The following is a 17,450-nucleotide window of genomic DNA, read 5'->3' as shown; positions in this document are numbered from 1 at the left end:
TTTGCGCTTTTGTTACATCTCCTTTATCATTTTCAAATTGAATGGATACAAGATGAAAGATTAGAATGGATATTTATATTATAGAGCAAACTTAAATGTGATGGATCGATCCTTTTTCCCTTTTGCTTCCATAGTTGTTTGAAAATTAACAAGTGTAGAATCCGAGTCAAAAACTCCAATTGCTTTTATGGCTAGTAAAGTAAACAGTCCTTCATCTAACAAATATACGTATGCAAGTATATGCGTTCTACCTGTGGTTATCAATATTAAACAAATCATTCCCCAAGACAAACTCAAGGACAACATTAATGCCAAAACAATCCAGACCGAAAAGAATATGAACATGTATTTATACATAGATAAGCAACACACTCCAAACAGCAGCTAAGTGCCAAATGTCCAGCCGCCATTCTTCTTCAGTGCCTCTCTCTGCTCGATATCCCACCGGATCTCTTCTGTTGTCAATCCATCTGTACCACCCCAATTCGCGCTACTAGTTCGATCCCTAAATTTCTTCAGCCGCTCCTTATTATCTCTAAATATCTCCTCCATGCGCAATGGGGCAGTAGGCCCGAACACCATCTCTCCATCTTTGCCTTCCTGCTCGATGAGGATGTTTCGGAGGTTATCTGCTTTCGCCCACTCGGGTACGTGATACGGTTCCGCCTCGGAATCTTCTTCTTCGCTGTCTGTAGGGATTTCGGGGAGTTTGATATTTTCACCATTGGGATAAGCTGGCGAGCGGGCAACCTTGTGTGCTGGTTTGTGTCCAGGGGTTTTGTGAGCGGCTGGAGGTGGTGGATTTGAGTCCGCGAACGGGATTTTGCCACTTGCGAACTTGGACATCTCTAATAGCTGAGCCGATCGGCCGGCTTGAGGGTGACCTGGAGTCTGTAGCGGGCGGGCTGGGTTCGTCGGGTGCTTGAACACTGACAGTCCAGCTTGGCTATGTCCCATGGTTGGTGCACCTGCATAGCCACCCGGGAATGCTTGTGCTTTAAGTTCCTGTTCCTCAGTCAGCTATCGCTCCATCATCTATGAAGTTGGACGTGCTTACTTTTCGAACATTAGATTGACGAATTGGAGGCGCCATTGTTGGTCGCATAGGGGGTTCAGTTGCAAGCTCGTCGTCGGTCTTCCTCCGCTTTCCAGATACTGTTCGCACTGCCTCCTCTTCATTCGGACGCTTTGGCGGCTTGGCCGGATTTATCATCGGCTGAGGTCGAGAAGGTGGTTGAACATTATTCAGTCTAGAAGCAGGCCTAGCTGGGCCCATATCCGGTCGTTGGGAAGACTGAAAGCTAGACTTCTCCTGATGGGAAACGAGGGACTGAAAAGAATCACATCAGCATCATCAGAGCACGAATGGATGACGTTTACTTACCGTGTCGTTGGCCGGTGGAGGTTGTTGATTTCTCTGCTGCTGTGCCTTTCGTGCATTTTCGAGCCTCCGCTTCTCGATTGCTTGTTTCTTCGCAGCACTCTTTGGATCCTCCAACATGGCCACACGCTCTCGTTCCCTTCGCTCGGCTTCCGCGCGAAGTTGTTCCTGGCGACGTGCTTCTTCGAGATTTTTGCGCTCTGCTTCTCGTCGCTGCTGTGCCTCACGACGTTGCTACCGATTGTTAGTAATAGGATAAGTATACAAAGGCGAAATACTTACTTGTTCTCTTCTCTCAGCGGCCAAGGCTGCCTTCGATTTGGTGCTGCTCCCGGTAGTTGAACTCTTAAAACTATTTGTTGAAGTGCTGGTATGAGAAGAAGCAATGCTCGCCTTTTTGACTGACGGCTGCTTCGTCAGAGTCGGTGTGGGAGTGGGATCTTGAATTCTAGGCGCACTTGAAGGAACCGAATTTAACGGAATACGCTGAGATAGCGTCCCTATTTTGATAGAAACTGGCTGGGGTTTTGCCTTCTGTGTCTCCCGCGTCGGTTTGACCGGTCGACGCTCATTCTTCTTTGGTTGTGTTTGGGGAAACCCGGAAATTGGAGCCTTGATTTCCTCTTCACGACGATCCTCCAAGTCTCTGGTTGCAGATCTGGGCGGTGCCTGCACCTTCTTCGGGCTTGACTTGATTCCTGGAGCTGGAGGAGGAACAATAGCCTCCAATCTTTGTATGCCAGATGGCGGGTTGTGTGGGGTTTTAGGGTGGGAAGTCCTTGCGTTTTCTGCCTCTCGTTCCTTTTCCAATTGTTCCTGGATACGCTGGCGTTCTCTCATCTCCTGTTCTCTGCGTCTCTCTTCACGTTCCGTAGAACTCCGAGTTCGACGGCCCTGTTGTTTCACCGGGCTCTCGTGCCCATATTGCTGTGTGGAAGCCTGACTAAAGGTGCCATGCAGACTTGGGTAACCTGTGGGTTTTGAGCGCATCGAATTGGGTGATATGGCTTCTTTCGCTGCAGCGGACGCGCCAGCGCTGCTGCTAAACAATCCTTTGGCAGATTTCATTATAGATTGGAGCTTGGACTTGGATGCACTTAGAGGTCCTTCATAACGTTTTGGAGAGCCCGTGGGAGTAGTAGAACTTTTGGGGGTGCCATCGAACGTGGTGGATTTATGCAAAGACCCAGCAGTGCCGGGACGTGGAGAGCCAGCAAGCGAAGAAACAGAGGCTGATTTACCATGTGAGATAAATGATCTTGGCGCCGGAGACCGTCGTTCTGGAGTTCCTGTACGTAAGGATCGAAGCTTCGCATACTGATCTTGGTTGGAAGAAGACAGACTCGACTTGGGTTTCTCCGCGATCTCTACACTACGATCCCGGGCAAATTGCGAATGTCGAGCAAAGAACGGTGAGCTAGGTGGCATGGATGAATCGCCCATTCTTGGTGATTCCTCGCGAGCCAACTGCTTCGGACCATCGGTAGAAGGTCCATGGCGAGAAGGTGGGAGTTCAGGGTATGTAATCTGCTGCGCGGCTGACGAGGTGGCCGATGCAATAGACTTAGTGCTTCTCGTCGACTGAGTCTTACCAAGCATGTTGATCTTCTCATGAAGGAGTTGTGTGGACGACTTGTTATGAAATTTGGTCGCCCTGGTATCCGAGTCCGACTCTTCATGCGTTGGTGCGCTGATGTTCTCCTCCTTGTTTTTTTCCTCGTTGAAAAACTGTGTCATCCTGGCTCCTCCAGTTTGGCGACCAAAGTAGCCATTCTTGGCCGGATCAATCTGGCTTAGTCTTGACATTCTGGTGCCTCCCATGCTCTTCTTCATCAGCGGTTCTCTGGCAGGGAGAGATGCAAATGTGAGACTGCTCTTCCGGAGAAGAGGGCGTCCAGGGGTCGACTTTTCGGACGGAGAACCTATATCATCGAGATGATCAAGCATCGTGTCATGTTCTGGTGGTCCTGAAGCTGGCGGATGATAAGAGTGGGAGAGCTGGGGCTGTACCTGCGGGGAGGTATCATGTGCTTCGGGTTGAATGGTAGGATATACCGGCTGTAAATAGTTGTGATGCTGGGGGGGTTGCGAGCACTCGAAGTCCATGGGTTCGACAGTATTTTCTTTGCTCGCGGCGACCTCTCTTGCCGAATGGAATGAATCCTCTGTTGTCCGGCGGGCAATAGAGGGACTCTGGTCACCATGATCTTCTGCCAGTAAGGTTGACTCATCAATACGCTGCGTTGCAGTCTCTTGCTCCGGTTCCTGTTCCTGTTCCTGTTTTTGCTCTTGCTCCGGTTCCGGTTCATGTTCCTGTTCCTGTTCCTCTTCATGTTCCACTTCCGGCTCATTTTGAGTCTCCTCGGCTTCCGGGGCGGGCTCGGTGGCCTGAGAAGAGACTACATGCATATGGTCATCATCGGGTATATCATGGTAGCCCGAGTCAGTATTGTAATTTGGATTGGAGTTCTGGCTCAGAGTTGACAATGGCCACTGCCGTTTCGAAGGTGATTCCTTGCGAGCAGCTAGTTTTGAGATCTCCTGCTGGAATCGGTTTGTCGGGAGAGGACTATTTTTAGCATTCTGTGAAGAGAAGATATCGCTCAGGGGCTAGCGTTCGATGTTAGACTCGATAATCCTCGAACTTGTGTTGCATGCAAGAACAACTGGGGATGGTGGCATGTAGTTTGACTTACAACACGCGCCTGCCCAGCGGGAGTCTTGTGCTTTCTGATCGTGCGGGGGGTTTTACCGCGAAGTTTTCCGGGAGTTTTGAATATCTCGGTAACATTGCTGTGCCTGAGTGAGTAACGCACGGTCCAACATTGAGCAGCATGACGCAGGACACGTACAGTTGGTTTCCCCGGAAGACCTCCGCCATGTGCTCGTTCAGCCAATCCAATTCATGTCGAACGGGAAATTCAACCTCCTCCATCTCCTGGTCCACCAGATACATAATGTTTTCCTTTTCTGCCGCGATCCATTCTGCGGAGCCGACCGGCTTCTGCAGCTTGAAGGCCGTGGAGGCCATGGTGTAAACAAACGCGCAATAGAGGGCGAATAGGGCGACACGACGGCGAGCTTGAAGGAAAAAAAGATGCAGTATGGGGAGAAAAGACGGCTAGGTACGTCTCCCGTGCAGCATCCTCGGGCAGCGGAAGACTCGACGTGTGTCTATAGGCGGGTGTGTTCGTCCGTCGGCGGTTGTTGTTCGTTGCGGTGGTTTGTCGTTCGTCTGTTCGAGAGATCAAAACACACCAAAACGCGAAATCACGTGGTATACGCTGACTAACGACATGACATAATCGCGGGTGACGACCGAGAAACGGCACCAAAAGGCAGAGAAAGATAAAAATAGAAGCGAGAGAGAGAGAGACAAAAACAGGATTAAAGACCAAGGGGAGAGGAAGAGGGTAGCGGAGCGAATATTGATCGTTGCCATGGTCTGCTGCAGCCACGCCGTTTGCTGCGGGATGGGATGCCTTTCGGAGCTTCCCCGGAGTGGCCCCCAAACGAACAAAGCTTCGCCTCTAATGCGCATCATTTTTGCCCCGGAATTGCCGAGCCGAAAGCAGCTTCAAGCTCGCTGCCGGCGATCTCAGGTCAATAAATATCAAATGACCGTCTGTAGTTCTACCTGTACAATGCCGAATTACTCTTCATAGTGACCAAACACGACACCAATGGCATCAAAGCTCTTCTCCCGCTCCCTCCTCTCCGTCGCGTGCCGCCAACTGCCCGCCTCACAGCAGGCAGCTCGTGCACGGGGCGTACAGCAGCTACTGTCCCAGACACGGGCATTTTCCGCGTCATCACCTACTAGAATAATGGATTTAAGCTGTTTCACACCAGAGCAGCTGATGGTCAGAGATGCTATATCAAAGATCTGCTCGAATTTCCCCGATGTAGGTTTACGCTATGCGTTTCTTTCAAAAATCGTCCCGTCGCCAGGGAGACCAGGAAAGAGAAGGGTTAATCGCAGTTCTTGGAACCATATAGGAATACTGGGCGGAGCGCGATGAAACTGGAGAATACCCCCATGAGCTCCATGCCGCTCTTGCAAAAGATGGCTGGATAGGCATCGCCCTGCCGGAGGAACTGGGCGGCGCAGGACTCGGCATCTCAGAAGCTACCATGATGCTGCACACAATCGCTCAGTATGATATACACCAGGGATACCCAATTGCTCGTCTCGAGTCAAGAGCGACTCACATGGCGTCTTCCTAGGAGCGGTGCCGGGCTCGCGGGCGCTCAATCAATCCATGCCAACGTTTATGCCACCCAGGTAAGCATAATCTCTCTCACCTATACGCCAACTTCAATCATATTATACTCATAGGAATACAGCCTGTCGCCAAATTTGCCACGGAAGAACAGCGACAACAGATGCTACCCAAACTGATAGCGGGAGAATATAGAACCTGTTTTGGAGTGTAGGAGAAAGAGGACTCTCAGGGGATGACAGGACGGCTTGGCAGCTAACAGGTCACTAGGACGGAGCCGAACACCGGGCTGGAGACGCTCAAACTTCGCACTACGGCAACCAGAGACGGCGACCACTACAGGGTGTCGGGCCAGAAGATGTGAGAGCCACATATCTCCTAGCGACAACGTGCGTTCGCTGATGGCTTGACTAGATGGATATCCTCCGCGCAGGTCGCAAAGAAGATGGTCCTTCTCGCCCGGACGACGCCCATTGAAGAAGTCAAAAGGCCATCTGAGGGCCTCTCGCTCTTCTTCATCGACTTTGATAAAAATGCACCGGGTCTTGATCTCAGAAAAATCAAGAAAATGGGTGGCCGGAGCGTTGATGCCAATGAAGTGTTCTTCGACAACTACCGCGTCTCCGCCGATACTCTCATTGGGAAGGAAGGCGAGGGCTTCAAAATCGTGCGTCGGCCCCGTCTTCTGGATTACCGTGGGGGAGAATGTCCTTTTTACTAATCTCCTTACCGCAGGTTCTTCACGGGATGAATGCCGAGAGGTGTCTGCTTGCGGGAGAGGCCCTGGGATTGGGCTACGTGGCCTTGGAGAAAGCAGCCAAATATGCTAAAGAACGCGTCGTCTTTGGCCGCCCGATCGGCCAGAACCAGGGCATCGCCCACCCGCTGGCGTCGGCGTACATGAACCTAGAGGCAGCCAAGCTAGCCACCTACCATGCTGCGAGACTTTACGATGCGAGCAAGACGGACAAATCCATCTCGCAGCATACGGTCGGGGTGGCCTGCAACTCCGCCAAGTTCCTTGCAGCGGAGGCGGCATTCACTGCTTGCGAGAGAGCCGTACGTGAATGATCTGCCTTTTTCTTTTTTGTCACTTTTTCTTTTTTTCTCCCTTTCCCCTTTCCTACTAAATTAACGGTCGGACAAATTCAGGTCCTCGCACACGGCGGAATGGGATATGCCCAGGAATTCCACGTCGAGAGATATCTTCGAGAATGTTTTGTGCCGAGAATTGCGCCCATTAGCCGGGTAAGTGCAGTTGGAAGTCCCTTTTTTTTTTTTACCCACCTGCTAACGGGCTTGATTGGTAGGAGATGATTATGAATTTCGTCAGCGAAAAGGTTCTCGACCTCCCTCGAAGCTACTAGATGGACATCCGGGTTATCTGTACTTTCGATAGGCGCGTTTCATTGTCATTGTCATTGTCATTGTCATTGTCATTGTCATTTTCTTTTCTCTTTTCCCTTTTTCCTTTTTCCTTTTTCCTTTTCCCTTTTTTTTTTAAGCGTTAGGTTGTTAGTTATACCATGGGAATGGAATAGAATTTCTTCTGATGACAATGCCACCTTAGCCATAATACAGAGTGGGTGTTGTGCGATCGGACATTTTCTCGCCTCACACGCTGGCGGTTGTAGGGATCATCCTATTAATAGAATAACTACTCACCCGTTTGTCACATGCAAGCAGAGGAGTAGGCATCAGCGATTCAGAGTGAGAGTGAGTGAGAGAGAGAAGGGCGGGAGAGAGAGTGAGAGGATAGTAGGTGGCAGAGGACAGAGGACAGATGGCATCTTGAATAGAGAAAAGAAAACGTCTACATCAGAGAGAGTGTATTTATTACCTAGTTGAGAACGTTGGAAGACAGTTAAAACGGCTGTTGTTTGTGATTTGATTTTCCTGTTTGTAACGATTGCATCACTCCCTAAAAACAAAGCAAGATTTCGCACTCTCACCAACAAACCAAACCAACCTCAAACACCAACTCTGTCTTCATCCTCTTCATCCTCTTTTTCCTTTTCTTCTTCTTTCGCTCATTCATTACTTTCTCCCTTGACTACATTATATTTGCTTACCTATCTTCTTCCACCCTGCCCAACTACCACAGCATCGAGACAAAGAACAAGCTTACCCTGGAGAACTGCGCCCACAATGGCTGAGTCTGCTCCGAGTGATATCCCACACACAGGTAAGAACCAACATCATCCATGCTGTTCTTTTCTTTACTTGAGCTTTTTTTGGCTCTCTTGTGCAATGGTAAATTGCTGCTGCACCACTGGAGGATTGACAACCGAAGAATGTAAGGTGAGTAGGGGCTCTCCGACCCTGCCAGATGTTCAGCTCCCCAGACACTGACAACAACTCGTTTCTACACAGTCACTCACTGGCAACCTGGCCTGAGGAGCATCACATCCTGACCCTTCATCATAGAGAGCCTTGCAAGTGATGTAGTCTGCACTCTAACAATGGTGTGTATCAAACCTGTGATTCAGCTGATCTCTTCAACCTTCCACAAGTCTTACGATCTTTCTAGACTTCACAGGGGATGCCGATCGCAGATCTACCAACGGAAGTCCCGAGAAGACCGCGCCCGGACAGCCCTTGACTCGTACGTATCTCTTTGAGCTGATTCCTGCTCTTCCGCTTCCTCCGGCTGACGTTTCGGATCAGACTACCACTCCCTCGTCTATAGCTTGCTCAGCGTGAGTTTCCCCCTCCTTCTAAGTCTCCGAGATACAGCGGTGTGCGTGTATGCGACATTGACGGGTTTACTGACGGGAGATAGTGGGAGCGCCCTCAAACCACAGCTGCCTCCTATGCCAGCGTCGTGGCTATGATCATTGCAGGTCGATATCTTCCATTGCTCCGCTGGGCCTTGAAGCTACTATACATTTCCCTTGGATGTGAGTTGTAGCTTTCGGAGTTGCTAGAGACGGGAGCGAATCTGATTTCTAAAACCCCCTTGATTAGTCACGGCGATTGTCGAAGTTAGTGGACGAGCCATCTTCGGTCGCGGCTTGATGAGCAATTCGCGTCCTCGCAAGTACTACACTATCCCCAAGGACACGGTCGAGAGCGTGCTTGAGGACCTCGAGCAATTGATGGACTTTTTCCTCATCGAGTTCCAACGCATTCTGTTCGTCGAGAACCTGTCATATACTCTTGCCGTATGTCTCCCCCCAAACAAAACGCGTCCATCTCGCATTTCTATGCTGACTTTCGCAGACTTTCTCGGCTGCCCTTACATCGTACTGGCTCGTGCGGTTCCTACCACTCTGGGTTCTGGCCCTCATCGGCGTGACGGTTGCCTACCTTGGACCTCTGTTTTATCTCAGCAACAAGGAGTTTATCGACGAGCAGATCAATGTTCTCCAGGAGATGATCAACTCCCACGCGCGGGAAGTCAAGGAGATGGCAGAAGCCCAGACCAGCCAGGCCACCGGCATTGTAAAACATTATGTTGGTGAATATCGTGCAAAGGCCCATGAATACGTCGTCACTCCTCTCGCCCACTCGGCATCCCCGAAGCAAAAGCAGGAGCACATCCTGGACACCCCAGTCAAGGCCGAGCCTCAGCCAGGTCCGGCTGCGATTGAGCATCCAGATTTCCCGGCGGCTCCACAGACCGAGCTTCTCCCTCAGTTCCGTGAGGACACAAAGGAGGAACACGCAGAGCCTGCTCCAGAGCCAGTCGCTGCGATGTAAGCCGCCTTTGAAGGGACGTCTCGGGTGCAATCAAGAGGTAATTCCTAACAAAAGGGGACCATCCACTTTCCAACAGACTGGGTGGATACCTCTGCGAAATTCGACGAGTTTGGATGTTTTCTTTTCTTGGACGGGGAGGAAAGCCATGTTTTCAAAAGCGACAACAGTTTAGGAGATTGTATTTTCATTTTCATTCTCATTTCCATTTTCCATTCTCATTCTCTCGGTTTTCCCGCATGAAATTCGAGCCAAAAAAAAAAGGCGCGCAACAAATGGTGTATTTTCATTCTTGTTCTTCTTTCTCATCCCACTTATGTATGGCTCTATTAATGTCTTCATATGATTCCTTCTACCCCCAGTCTGCAGTACCATGGCGCCTGCGGGTTTTGTTTCTTCGCGTCTCTGTAATTATGTAGTATGAAGCATCCGTCTGCGGCATTTTCCCTGCTCCGACGATTCTCTCGAGCTCTGCAATGGCTCCACAGCATCTACCAGCTAGTTAAAAGTTGTCTGAGGTTCCGCTGGCGTGTGCTGCATGTCGTGCCCTCTACGTTTGCCATCTGATTTCAACCGTACTGTTGGTTTGGTCGACGAGATCCTGTTCACTAGTCAAGTAGCTTGCTCTTACTGCAACCTCACCCAACATTCCATCTTCCATTTCACATCATCACCTCTGTTGTTCGCTCGCTCGTACACAACATGTCATTTTTTTTGTCCGATGACGACGTCGCGGAAGGGTCTGTGGAGCCAAGCTGGGTCAAAAGCCACTCTCGCCTCCCTGCCGACCGATCGACGTTGTCAGTGGAGATCGCCAGTTCGTCAACACGCCCGTTTGTGCAGCGATCCCCCGTGCCAGCGCCGTTGCGATGGGCAGGTCTGCTCCACGGCCTCCATCGCAAGCTCCATATTTTATTTTCTCCTAGGAACCGGACGTGTTTTCGGATTACTAGATGTAGAATTCCGCAAGCATGTGTGCATGTGCTCAACATGCCGATCGGCGGGCTGGGGTTTTGGGCTTGGGGGTGATGCATGCCTTTCCACAGATACACTGCCTGATTTTCTACATTTTAATGATGATGATGTCCCGGAGTGTTTCCTCCGTTATCATCGTGTGGTCATGAAAGCCATCACCGTCTTCAGCGACCAGGAACCACGCCACAAGAACAAGCTGCCATCGACGTTCCGTCCCGTGGCAATACTGTAAGCTTCCCGGATCTACGCAAGAGTCCGTGAAACGGGACAGGGAGATGTTTTCTTCCCCAGAATATCTCCTTTTCTGAAGGATATCATCATGGCTTTCCATTTTCGTTCCCCCCGTGCCACGAATGCACCCCAGTGGCAACCCACGGAAGATTGTGATGGACAACACTTTTGCACAGGCTGGAGAATGTTTCCCCGCTGCAGTGGCTTCCTTCGCTGTTCTAGCTTGTTAGATACCTGCAGAATCATGCTGGATTGGGATATCCGCAGTCTCCACCGTCTCTCTCCCCCAGTTCCGTCGTCGGAGCGCTCCACAGAGCCATGTGCTCCAGGTGTTCCCACAGTATGAATAAAAAAGGAATCTCTGCGCTCCAGAGAAGCTGTAGTAATACTTCAGCTTTCTCTTCCCCAATCGTGGTTATACTCCCTTCCCACTTGTCTTCCTCTCCATAGGAGGGAACAAAGCTCGCACGATGAAGTATCTCGGCCTCATCATCGCAGCATTGCTGCCTATCACCCCTCTGGCCGCACCTCACCGTCGCTGCGGACCCGTCGAAGAGTTCTATAATCCCAGACGCGAGGACTGGATCAAACACAACACTGACGGCTGGTTCCATCAATGGATCGAGGAGGTCTGGACCAACCCTAACACCTCAGATCAACGGAATTCTCTAGGTCTCTCAGCGACTTTGGGTCAGTGGGCGCTCGGAGACGACCGCTGGACGTGCAAGGACGATGGTTCAACCAACAACTGCGACCTGAACGTCTGCGACAACCGTGTCCTCAATGGAAAGGGCGCGTCCACTCGCAACGCTTACTACACCTTGAGAGCCATTAGCAACCTTCATAACTACTTCTTGGGCGTTGGCCAGGCTTTCGAGACCAGCGTCGTGTCTGCTGCTTTTGCCAAAGATTCTTGGGCTTCGCTATTCTACGATGGAGATGGCGGCAAGGATGCTACGTATCTAAAGGAGATCCTCAACGTTGTTGCCACACTCTTTGGCGTTGCTGGTGGATTAGCTGCTCTGGGAACCCAGGCAACTGCTGCTACGGGTGCTGTCGCAGCCTCTTTGGTCGCCGGCTCGATGACTTCTACCTATCATGCAGTCAACCCGTAAGTCTTCATCTCCACATCATAGTGATTGTTCTGAGACTACGCCTTGCTGAAAATTCAAGCTAGAGAGGACGAAAGCTTCCAGATCAGTGCTGAGCTCGGCGAGGCCCTGGGTCAGCTAACGCTGGACTGGGCCAACTCGCGTATCAGGGGCAACAATGAACTCATGGATGGCAGAACCTTTGGCGATATGTACCTCGACACTTGGCTCAAAGATGGTTTCTGGGTAGATTTCACCGGCGTCGATAAAGCCACTCTTTCTGAAAACACGTTTACTGCACTCAAAGCCATCGCAATCAATAGCATCTGGAGAAAGCAGCGTGTATTCATCGTTGGTGGCGGCTCTTGCGGTGATGGAGAGGGAGTCGGTCAGGGTACCTCCGAACAGTTTAATGGACGATACATGCTCTGCGAAGATGGCAAGGCGTGGTACTTGTATTATTGGCAAGAGAATGACTTGCACACATTCTGGGGCTGGACTGCTCCACCATGGGGAGGCGACCGTCTCGGTGCTGGCGCCTTTGAAGGCATTACACCGCAGGTAAAGCGATCACCCCACCCCCCCCTCGTTTTTTCTTTTTTTAATTAAAAAATAAAGGATAATCCTGGTTCTAATACCAAAAATAGGACGTGATCCGATCCTCTATCAAATCCCACCGCGCCGGTGGCTACGACTACTCCGCTGAAACGTTCTCATCCCGCATGACAGAAGCCTACAAAAACGGCAACAATCCTTTCTCTGAAGGTCCCTCCATGGAGGGAATCTGGACTATCCCTGTCTGCGACGTCTCTGCGGCCATCGAAAACGACTACTGCCCCAACAAGCAATATATCCTGCAGCCATTTGGCAGCGACAAGCGGCAGGTGTGGTGCTGCCCGATCTGCGAGGGCGATATGCAAAAGAGTCTGATCTTCATGGATCGTGCGCATTTGTCTGATACAGATGATCCCGTGTATGGATGTCCATGCCCAGTGGGCAAGGAGTGTGGGAATGCAGAGAAGACCTGGAGGGCCTTGGAGGGGGAGAAGATCCCCAGTGATTGGCAGCGTGATCGTCCAAACGGTCCAAAGGACGTTTAGGTAGGCGATTAGAATGTTATATACTAATCGATATTGGCGATCGAATTGTGATGGACCCTGGAACAAAGCTCTTTGATTCAGGACATACGTATCAAGTAATGCATGTTTTATCCTCGAATTCAATAATTTGCGGTAAGCTTCAGAAGGAGCCAAAAGGGAGTCCGAAATTAGTTATTAAACACTAAATATCAGTTCGGAGAATTCATCCACCTTTAAATCAAACGAACTCAATCCGGAATTAACATAGAGGAAGACAGCCGATACAAAACATCGGCTAGCGGAAGAAGCGGAGAGCACTTTTAGAGAGCAAAGCCATGGTCTAGCCTCTTGACTCTAATACCTGAGTCCCATCCCGGAGCTCATAACCGCATACTCAGCCAATATCTGCCAACAGTATCCCAATCAATAACGCATAACAAGAAAGTCTCTCCTTTAATGTGCATAGCTGCCGTTTTCAGACTTCCAGCCAAATGAGTGAAAGACACGATTAGATTGATAAACACAAAAGGCAATTTCTTTCTCCCAGAGTATCCGAAAACACATTGCAGACCCTAAACCTTCCCAAATGAAAACATGGAATGGGGGAACAATCTCTCCATTTCAGGCGTATCAACCAAGAGAGGATAAAATAGAGCTAGGCATGTCACGTCGACGCTCGACGCTTCTTCCGCTGGGAATCATCATCCACCCCCACAGCTTCCTGCATATGCAATCGCATCAGCATATACGCTGCTCTTGCATCATTCGTCAGCGGTAAAGGAGAATTCCTCCTTCTTAGCGGGTCGTCCGGCTCAGAGTCCGAGGACTCCATCATCGATCCACCATCGGTATAGGAGCCATCGCTTGATTCGGATGCAGCCGATTTTGGTGGCAGGCTAACGTCATCAGCGACCGAGTCGGATTCATAGACAGCCGATACCCTTCGTCGCCTGTCGTGAATGCCCGAGAGGGAGGCGAGAATCTCCCCGGGCGACGGTATACTCAGTTGCGCCGAGGATGCTGTCCGCAAAGCGTTTCTAGCAGTCCAGCCACTGTGGGGAAGTGCGCGAGGCCGGCAATATTCGCGACTGGCAATTTCTTCGTCATGTTCATAGTTGACCACAGGCTTGCGAATATGTTTAAGCCTTAGGTTCTTCGCATGCGCGCGGGGCGAACCTTCAGTGCCTGGGGAGTATGCAATAGTGTTCGGCAATAAACTGGGCGAACTTCGCTTTGTTTCTAGATGACGCAAGCGATCTGCAGTGCTAGCGGCTGATCGAATGATCTCCGGATCAATGATCATTCTGCCAAACCTTTCGTCACTTGGTGGAATGCATATTGATATAAATTCCCTCCCGAACAGTGGCGTCAAGGCATATCGGATCCTCCAGCAAAACGTAGCCGCAACGGCTTTAGCTGCTTCAAAGGGCATCCAATACCCTGTCTATCATTAGATAATTTTTTACTTAGGAAGATGAAGAAAACGAAAGCGAAAGACTTGCTCACCTTGTGCGGCTAGAGCTCCGCCCGTGATACTATGACATATCTCCCGAAGGCCTCGGTTTGCATCGAGCATCTTTCCTGGAGCGGTCTACGTGTCTATTAGCAAAATTTGCATAGCGAACATTCTCATTCAGATTCTCAAACATACCTTGGGGTAGTTATTGCATTTAAAAAGCGACGTCGTTCGAACGAGGCCAACGTTATAATCCCACATGACCGTATGTATTTTATCTTCACCGGGGATTCTGAACGTATATTGGAAAACTACGCTCTGTTATTTGAATACATCAAACAAAAGTATAATGTGACTTACCTTCAAAGCTTTCCCGTCCAGTCTTTTCAAGAAATGACTTCTTTTCGCTGTTGTAAGGTATATGTCGAGGGAACTCTGTAATGTGTCCCATCGGATGGATTTCAAACTCTCTATGAGCGTTTTCTAGCTCTGTGTCTTGGTACTCACAGGGAGGATATCTGACTTCGCCCTTGACCTTTCCTCTAGTGAAGACGGCACCGTCCTTGGATAACTTTTGCCTTTTCTGTCTCTGTGGTGCTGTAGTAAAGTCTCTTGATCGACTGGAAGACGGCGTAGGAAGCTGATGGCTTCTCTGAAAATCTTCTGGTTCCGGATTTAGTAGGGACGCAATGGATGCCATTGTGATGGTGTCAAATAATGAATAAGTGCCAATGAGGCTATTAACATTGGACTCAAAGCTGGAGACTTGGTAAGGTCTAGCTCAGGCAGAAGTGTGAGCAGTGGAGAAGAGATAAGTTGACACCACAGATGCCCAGTGCCTCTGCGCTTTTCGCGAATGGGCGAGGACGAGGAAGGGCTTAAAACACTGACCAGTAAGAAAGACCTGGGTAGATGAAACAAGCCAATCTCAGCCAATAAAGAGGATAATAGAGATTTGGAAACGCGAAGCTAAAGGGAAGCTTAAGCCAAATGCCGGTCTTTGCATTTGATGCCAAAACGAGACTGCGGCTTTTGACAATCAGGGGAGGATTGCGCAAAAACGCTGAAGCAAGTAGCATCCATAGTATCTCTCCTCGCACGGCCCGATACCTTTGTAAGAGCTACCCGAGACTTGTAAGAGCGGTATTTTGATAGTATCGCCCATTTAGAAGCATAAAGTGCTCGTGGCCAGTGACCTTTTTTTTTTTTTTTTTTTTTTTTTAACGAAGGTAGCCACTAACGTTGATCTGCTAATTCGAGGCTATTATGATGGTTGGCCAAGCGGAGTGCTAGAACAATGATTGGAAAGCCCCATAAAAGTGATATGGGCAGGTCTCAGAGAGCATGCTCGATGGATTAGCAATCCGCATCCTGAATCCGGAGATATTAGTGTGGGCTCAAAAGATATGAAGTCATCCTGGCTACGGGATCTCATTGTCGGAAGCCATCGTCGTTTGTCGCACTTTGTCCGAACTGCCAATAATACTTGAGAGAGTCAATTTTTACCCCGACTCCCTGACGGATGGGTTTAAGAAAAACTTTCCCAACAGCACAATAAAGATGAGGCGCCAAATAAAAGGGGAAAGGGGGAATGGAATAACCTGGTCTATGATTGCTAGGAACGTCGTTCTGGGGGCAGAACAAGGGAACACAATCATCGAGGCGAAATCCGTCCTAGGTTCCATCTGCAAGGAGCCGGGCCTAAACGGAGTGAGACATATCTGGGTTATTTGGATCGCTATTATTTAGGATATCAGGAGCTACCGCCTTCAGTTAGTCGTTCAGAGATTCGATCACTAGCATCGAGGAGGCCAGCAGAGATGTTAGAGGATAGCCAGCGTGCTGCAAGAATCAGGGGATACGCAAAGATGTTCGAGATCTAAATTTCCAGAAGCAAAATCTCGGGATCTCCGTTTCGTATGTTGTTATATCGGCCCATAACCGCTCAGGATGGCCTAGGAGCAAGCGTGGCGATGGTGAAGTACTCCATACCTATGGGCGTTGATGCTAGACGGAATGGTCTAACAAAGCCTCAAGCTTGAAATGCGTGCGGAACATTGCAGTCTCGCAACTCGTGTCACGGAAAATTGCATTTCATACCCACAGATCCAATTCAACTGTCCCGAAACGTAAGACTGAAGAGAAACCGGACAGATAAAACGAGCCAATCGGAGAATTCCTACAGCTCAAGGAAACGTAGGCCTAAAACCATGGCACCCACAATTCTCATTCGCCTCTTCCCTGCTCTTTTATTCCCGCCTTTCCCCGTGAATGCAGGATACACAAACAGCCAGGGAGAAAACGGTATAATCTGATCGGTGCAACCTGATTACCCCGGATTCAAAGGAAGTGGTACTTACGCACCAGACCCGCTAGACATCCACAACCAAAGACTAGGTCTAGTCCAGGGAATGAACGGCCGGCTGCGCTCTCATTTTCGATCCCGTTGGCTTGCCGCGTTTGTTCCAGACGAAAACCGGGCACACAGCTTCCCGGGCCGTTCGTCCAGGGTTTCTAAGAGCAAGGTAAGTTCCTCACAGAAAACGAGATCGCGTGGGAAGTATTCTTCCATGCATCCAGAATTCTCTTCGATGCAATCACCCGTGGAAAGTCTCAACGGCAGAAAATCCCCACCCACATGCCCACCAACCGAAAAGGGGCGGATTGAAGAGCCGTGCCTAATAAAATCAGGGGGCGAATGGACAAATTCACAAAGAAGGAAAAAAGGTTCTAGAAAGCATCATGAAACATAGTTCCCATCCGCTTTGTGTCTTTCCACTCAGGTCTCATTCAGACCACATGTCAAAGCCCATATTGGCGGGAACTTGACGGTATATTATTTAGCTCCCACGATAGCTTCTCCGTGATACTGTCCAGAAATGCTGAAACAGCCTAGCTTCTTTACTTGGTTTAAGAAGCTAATTTCTGTTCTGTCAAGGGAAGCAAGCTCCTATGGCCGCGAAAGCTTCATCCATTCAGAAATCTCCCCAAAAAAAAGGAAGAAAAAAAAGAAAAAGAAAGGAGCAAACAGCCGATGACACTGCCGCAGTGAAATCCGGGGCGGTGTCTTATCCGTCTGCCAGCAAGGGACGGCGAATAGCGGCTCCGGCAGAATGGGGTGGAAGCTCACTTTAGCTCTCCACGCGGAGCATCGCGACAGGGTGGAGTCGAACTGCTTTTGCCACTGTTTGTGGAACGAAATGTGAGTCAGGGCGGATGACGGATGTAAGTCTCTGGGATCAATTGCGATGTCAATGGAATAGGCTGGTGGTCGAGTGGGAGAGGGAAGAAGAAAATAAAGAAGAAGAAGAGGAA

At 49.8% G+C, this 17,450-nt stretch overlaps 6 protein-coding genes across 7 annotated transcripts; 4 read left to right on the top strand and 2 right to left on the bottom strand.

The window, feature by feature from the left end:
- Positions 1-216: 216 nt before the first annotated feature.
- CIMG_02829 (inner centromere protein) lies at positions 217-4,574 on the bottom strand. Its single transcript, XM_001249057.2, has 6 exons — positions 4,234-4,574; positions 4,078-4,174; positions 1,664-3,991; positions 1,385-1,615; positions 1,058-1,330; positions 217-1,005 (listed from the first exon to the last, which is right to left on the bottom strand). The coding sequence occupies exons 1-6, from the start codon at positions 4,410-4,412 to the stop codon at positions 385-387; spliced, it is 3,729 nt and encodes a 1,242-aa protein (XP_001249058.1). The 5' UTR covers positions 4,413-4,574; the 3' UTR covers positions 217-384.
- A 477-nt stretch (positions 4,575-5,051) lies between these two features.
- CIMG_02830 lies at positions 5,052-7,490 on the top strand. 2 transcript variants are annotated; one of them, XM_004445526.1, is made up of 10 exons: positions 5,052-5,286; positions 5,381-5,538; positions 5,609-5,666; positions 5,729-5,814; positions 5,875-5,964; positions 6,019-6,271; positions 6,340-6,663; positions 6,757-6,852; positions 6,915-7,003; positions 7,175-7,490. In XM_004445526.1, exons 1-9 carry the CDS (start codon positions 5,065-5,067, stop codon positions 6,969-6,971), a joined length of 1,344 nt encoding a protein of 447 aa, XP_004445583.1. In that variant the 5' UTR covers positions 5,052-5,064; the 3' UTR covers positions 6,972-7,003; positions 7,175-7,490. The 2 variants fall into 2 exon arrangements, with proteins under 2 accessions (XP_004445583.1, XP_004445584.1); XM_004445527.1 differs by lacking the exon at positions 7,175-7,490 and having other exon boundaries at positions 6,915-7,160.
- An 85-nt stretch (positions 7,491-7,575) lies between these two features.
- CIMG_02831 (uncharacterized protein) lies at positions 7,576-9,747 on the top strand. The gene is made up of 6 exons (XM_001249059.2): positions 7,576-7,789; positions 8,144-8,209; positions 8,272-8,303; positions 8,387-8,504; positions 8,572-8,768; positions 8,827-9,747. The coding sequence occupies exons 1-6, from the start codon at positions 7,753-7,755 to the stop codon at positions 9,304-9,306; spliced, it is 930 nt and encodes a 309-aa protein (XP_001249060.1). The 5' UTR covers positions 7,576-7,752; the 3' UTR covers positions 9,307-9,747.
- A 1,232-nt stretch (positions 9,748-10,979) lies between these two features.
- On the top strand, positions 10,980-12,700 carry CIMG_02833 (uncharacterized protein; the record flags this gene model as incomplete). Its single annotated transcript, XM_001249061.2, has 3 exons — positions 10,980-11,620; positions 11,687-12,161; positions 12,248-12,700. The coding sequence occupies 3 exons, from the start codon at positions 10,980-10,982 to the stop codon at positions 12,698-12,700; spliced, it is 1,569 nt and encodes a 522-aa protein (XP_001249062.2).
- A 138-nt stretch (positions 12,701-12,838) lies between these two features.
- On the bottom strand, positions 12,839-14,835 carry CIMG_02834 (APSES transcription factor Xbp1; the record flags this gene model as incomplete). Its single annotated transcript, XM_001249062.2, has 4 exons — positions 12,839-14,119; positions 14,186-14,270; positions 14,331-14,446; positions 14,496-14,835. 4 exons carry the CDS (start codon positions 14,833-14,835, stop codon positions 13,344-13,346), a joined length of 1,317 nt encoding a protein of 438 aa, XP_001249063.1. The 3' UTR covers positions 12,839-13,343.
- A 1,510-nt stretch (positions 14,836-16,345) lies between these two features.
- On the top strand, positions 16,346-16,817 carry CIMG_02835 (uncharacterized protein; the record flags this gene model as incomplete). The annotated part of the gene is made up of 3 exons (XM_001249063.2): positions 16,346-16,439; positions 16,482-16,660; positions 16,716-16,817. The coding sequence occupies 3 exons, from the start codon at positions 16,346-16,348 to the stop codon at positions 16,815-16,817; spliced, it is 375 nt and encodes a 124-aa protein (XP_001249064.2).
- Between the last annotated feature and the right edge of the window lie 633 nt (positions 16,818-17,450).

This window comes from Coccidioides immitis, assembly GCF_000149335.2.
Source record: "Coccidioides immitis RS genomic scaffold supercont3.1, whole genome shotgun sequence".
Lineage (NCBI taxonomy): Eukaryota > Fungi > Ascomycota > Eurotiomycetes > Onygenales > Onygenaceae > Coccidioides > Coccidioides immitis.
This window is presented reverse-complemented; position numbering and strand designations above follow the sequence as displayed.

Coding starts and splice junctions, on each gene's coding strand:
- CIMG_02829 (XM_001249057.2), bottom strand. CDS start 4,412: ATGGCCTCCACGGCCTTCAAGCTGCAGAAGCCGGTCGGCTCCGCAGAA. Junction 3,992..4,077: donor CCGCTGGGCAGGCGCGTGTT/GTAAGTCAAACT, acceptor ATCGAACGCTAG/CCCCTGAGCGATATCTTCTC. Junction 1,006..1,057: donor GTCAATCTAATGTTCGAAAA/GTAAGCACGTCC, acceptor ACTGAGGAACAG/GAACTTAAAGCACAAGCATT.
- CIMG_02830 (XM_004445526.1), top strand. CDS start 5,065: ATGGCATCAAAGCTCTTCTCCCGCTCCCTCCTCTCCGTCGCGTGCCGC. Junction 5,539..5,608: donor ATGCTGCACACAATCGCTCA/GTATGATATACA, acceptor GCGTCTTCCTAG/GAGCGGTGCCGGGCTCGCGG. Junction 6,664..6,756: donor TCACTGCTTGCGAGAGAGCC/GTACGTGAATGA, acceptor GGACAAATTCAG/GTCCTCGCACACGGCGGAAT.
- CIMG_02831 (XM_001249059.2), top strand. CDS start 7,753: ATGGCTGAGTCTGCTCCGAGTGATATCCCACACACAG. Junction 7,790..8,143: donor GAGTGATATCCCACACACAG/GTAAGAACCAAC, acceptor TAGACTTCACAG/GGGATGCCGATCGCAGATCT. Junction 8,304..8,386: donor TCGTCTATAGCTTGCTCAGC/GTGAGTTTCCCC, acceptor GACGGGAGATAG/TGGGAGCGCCCTCAAACCAC.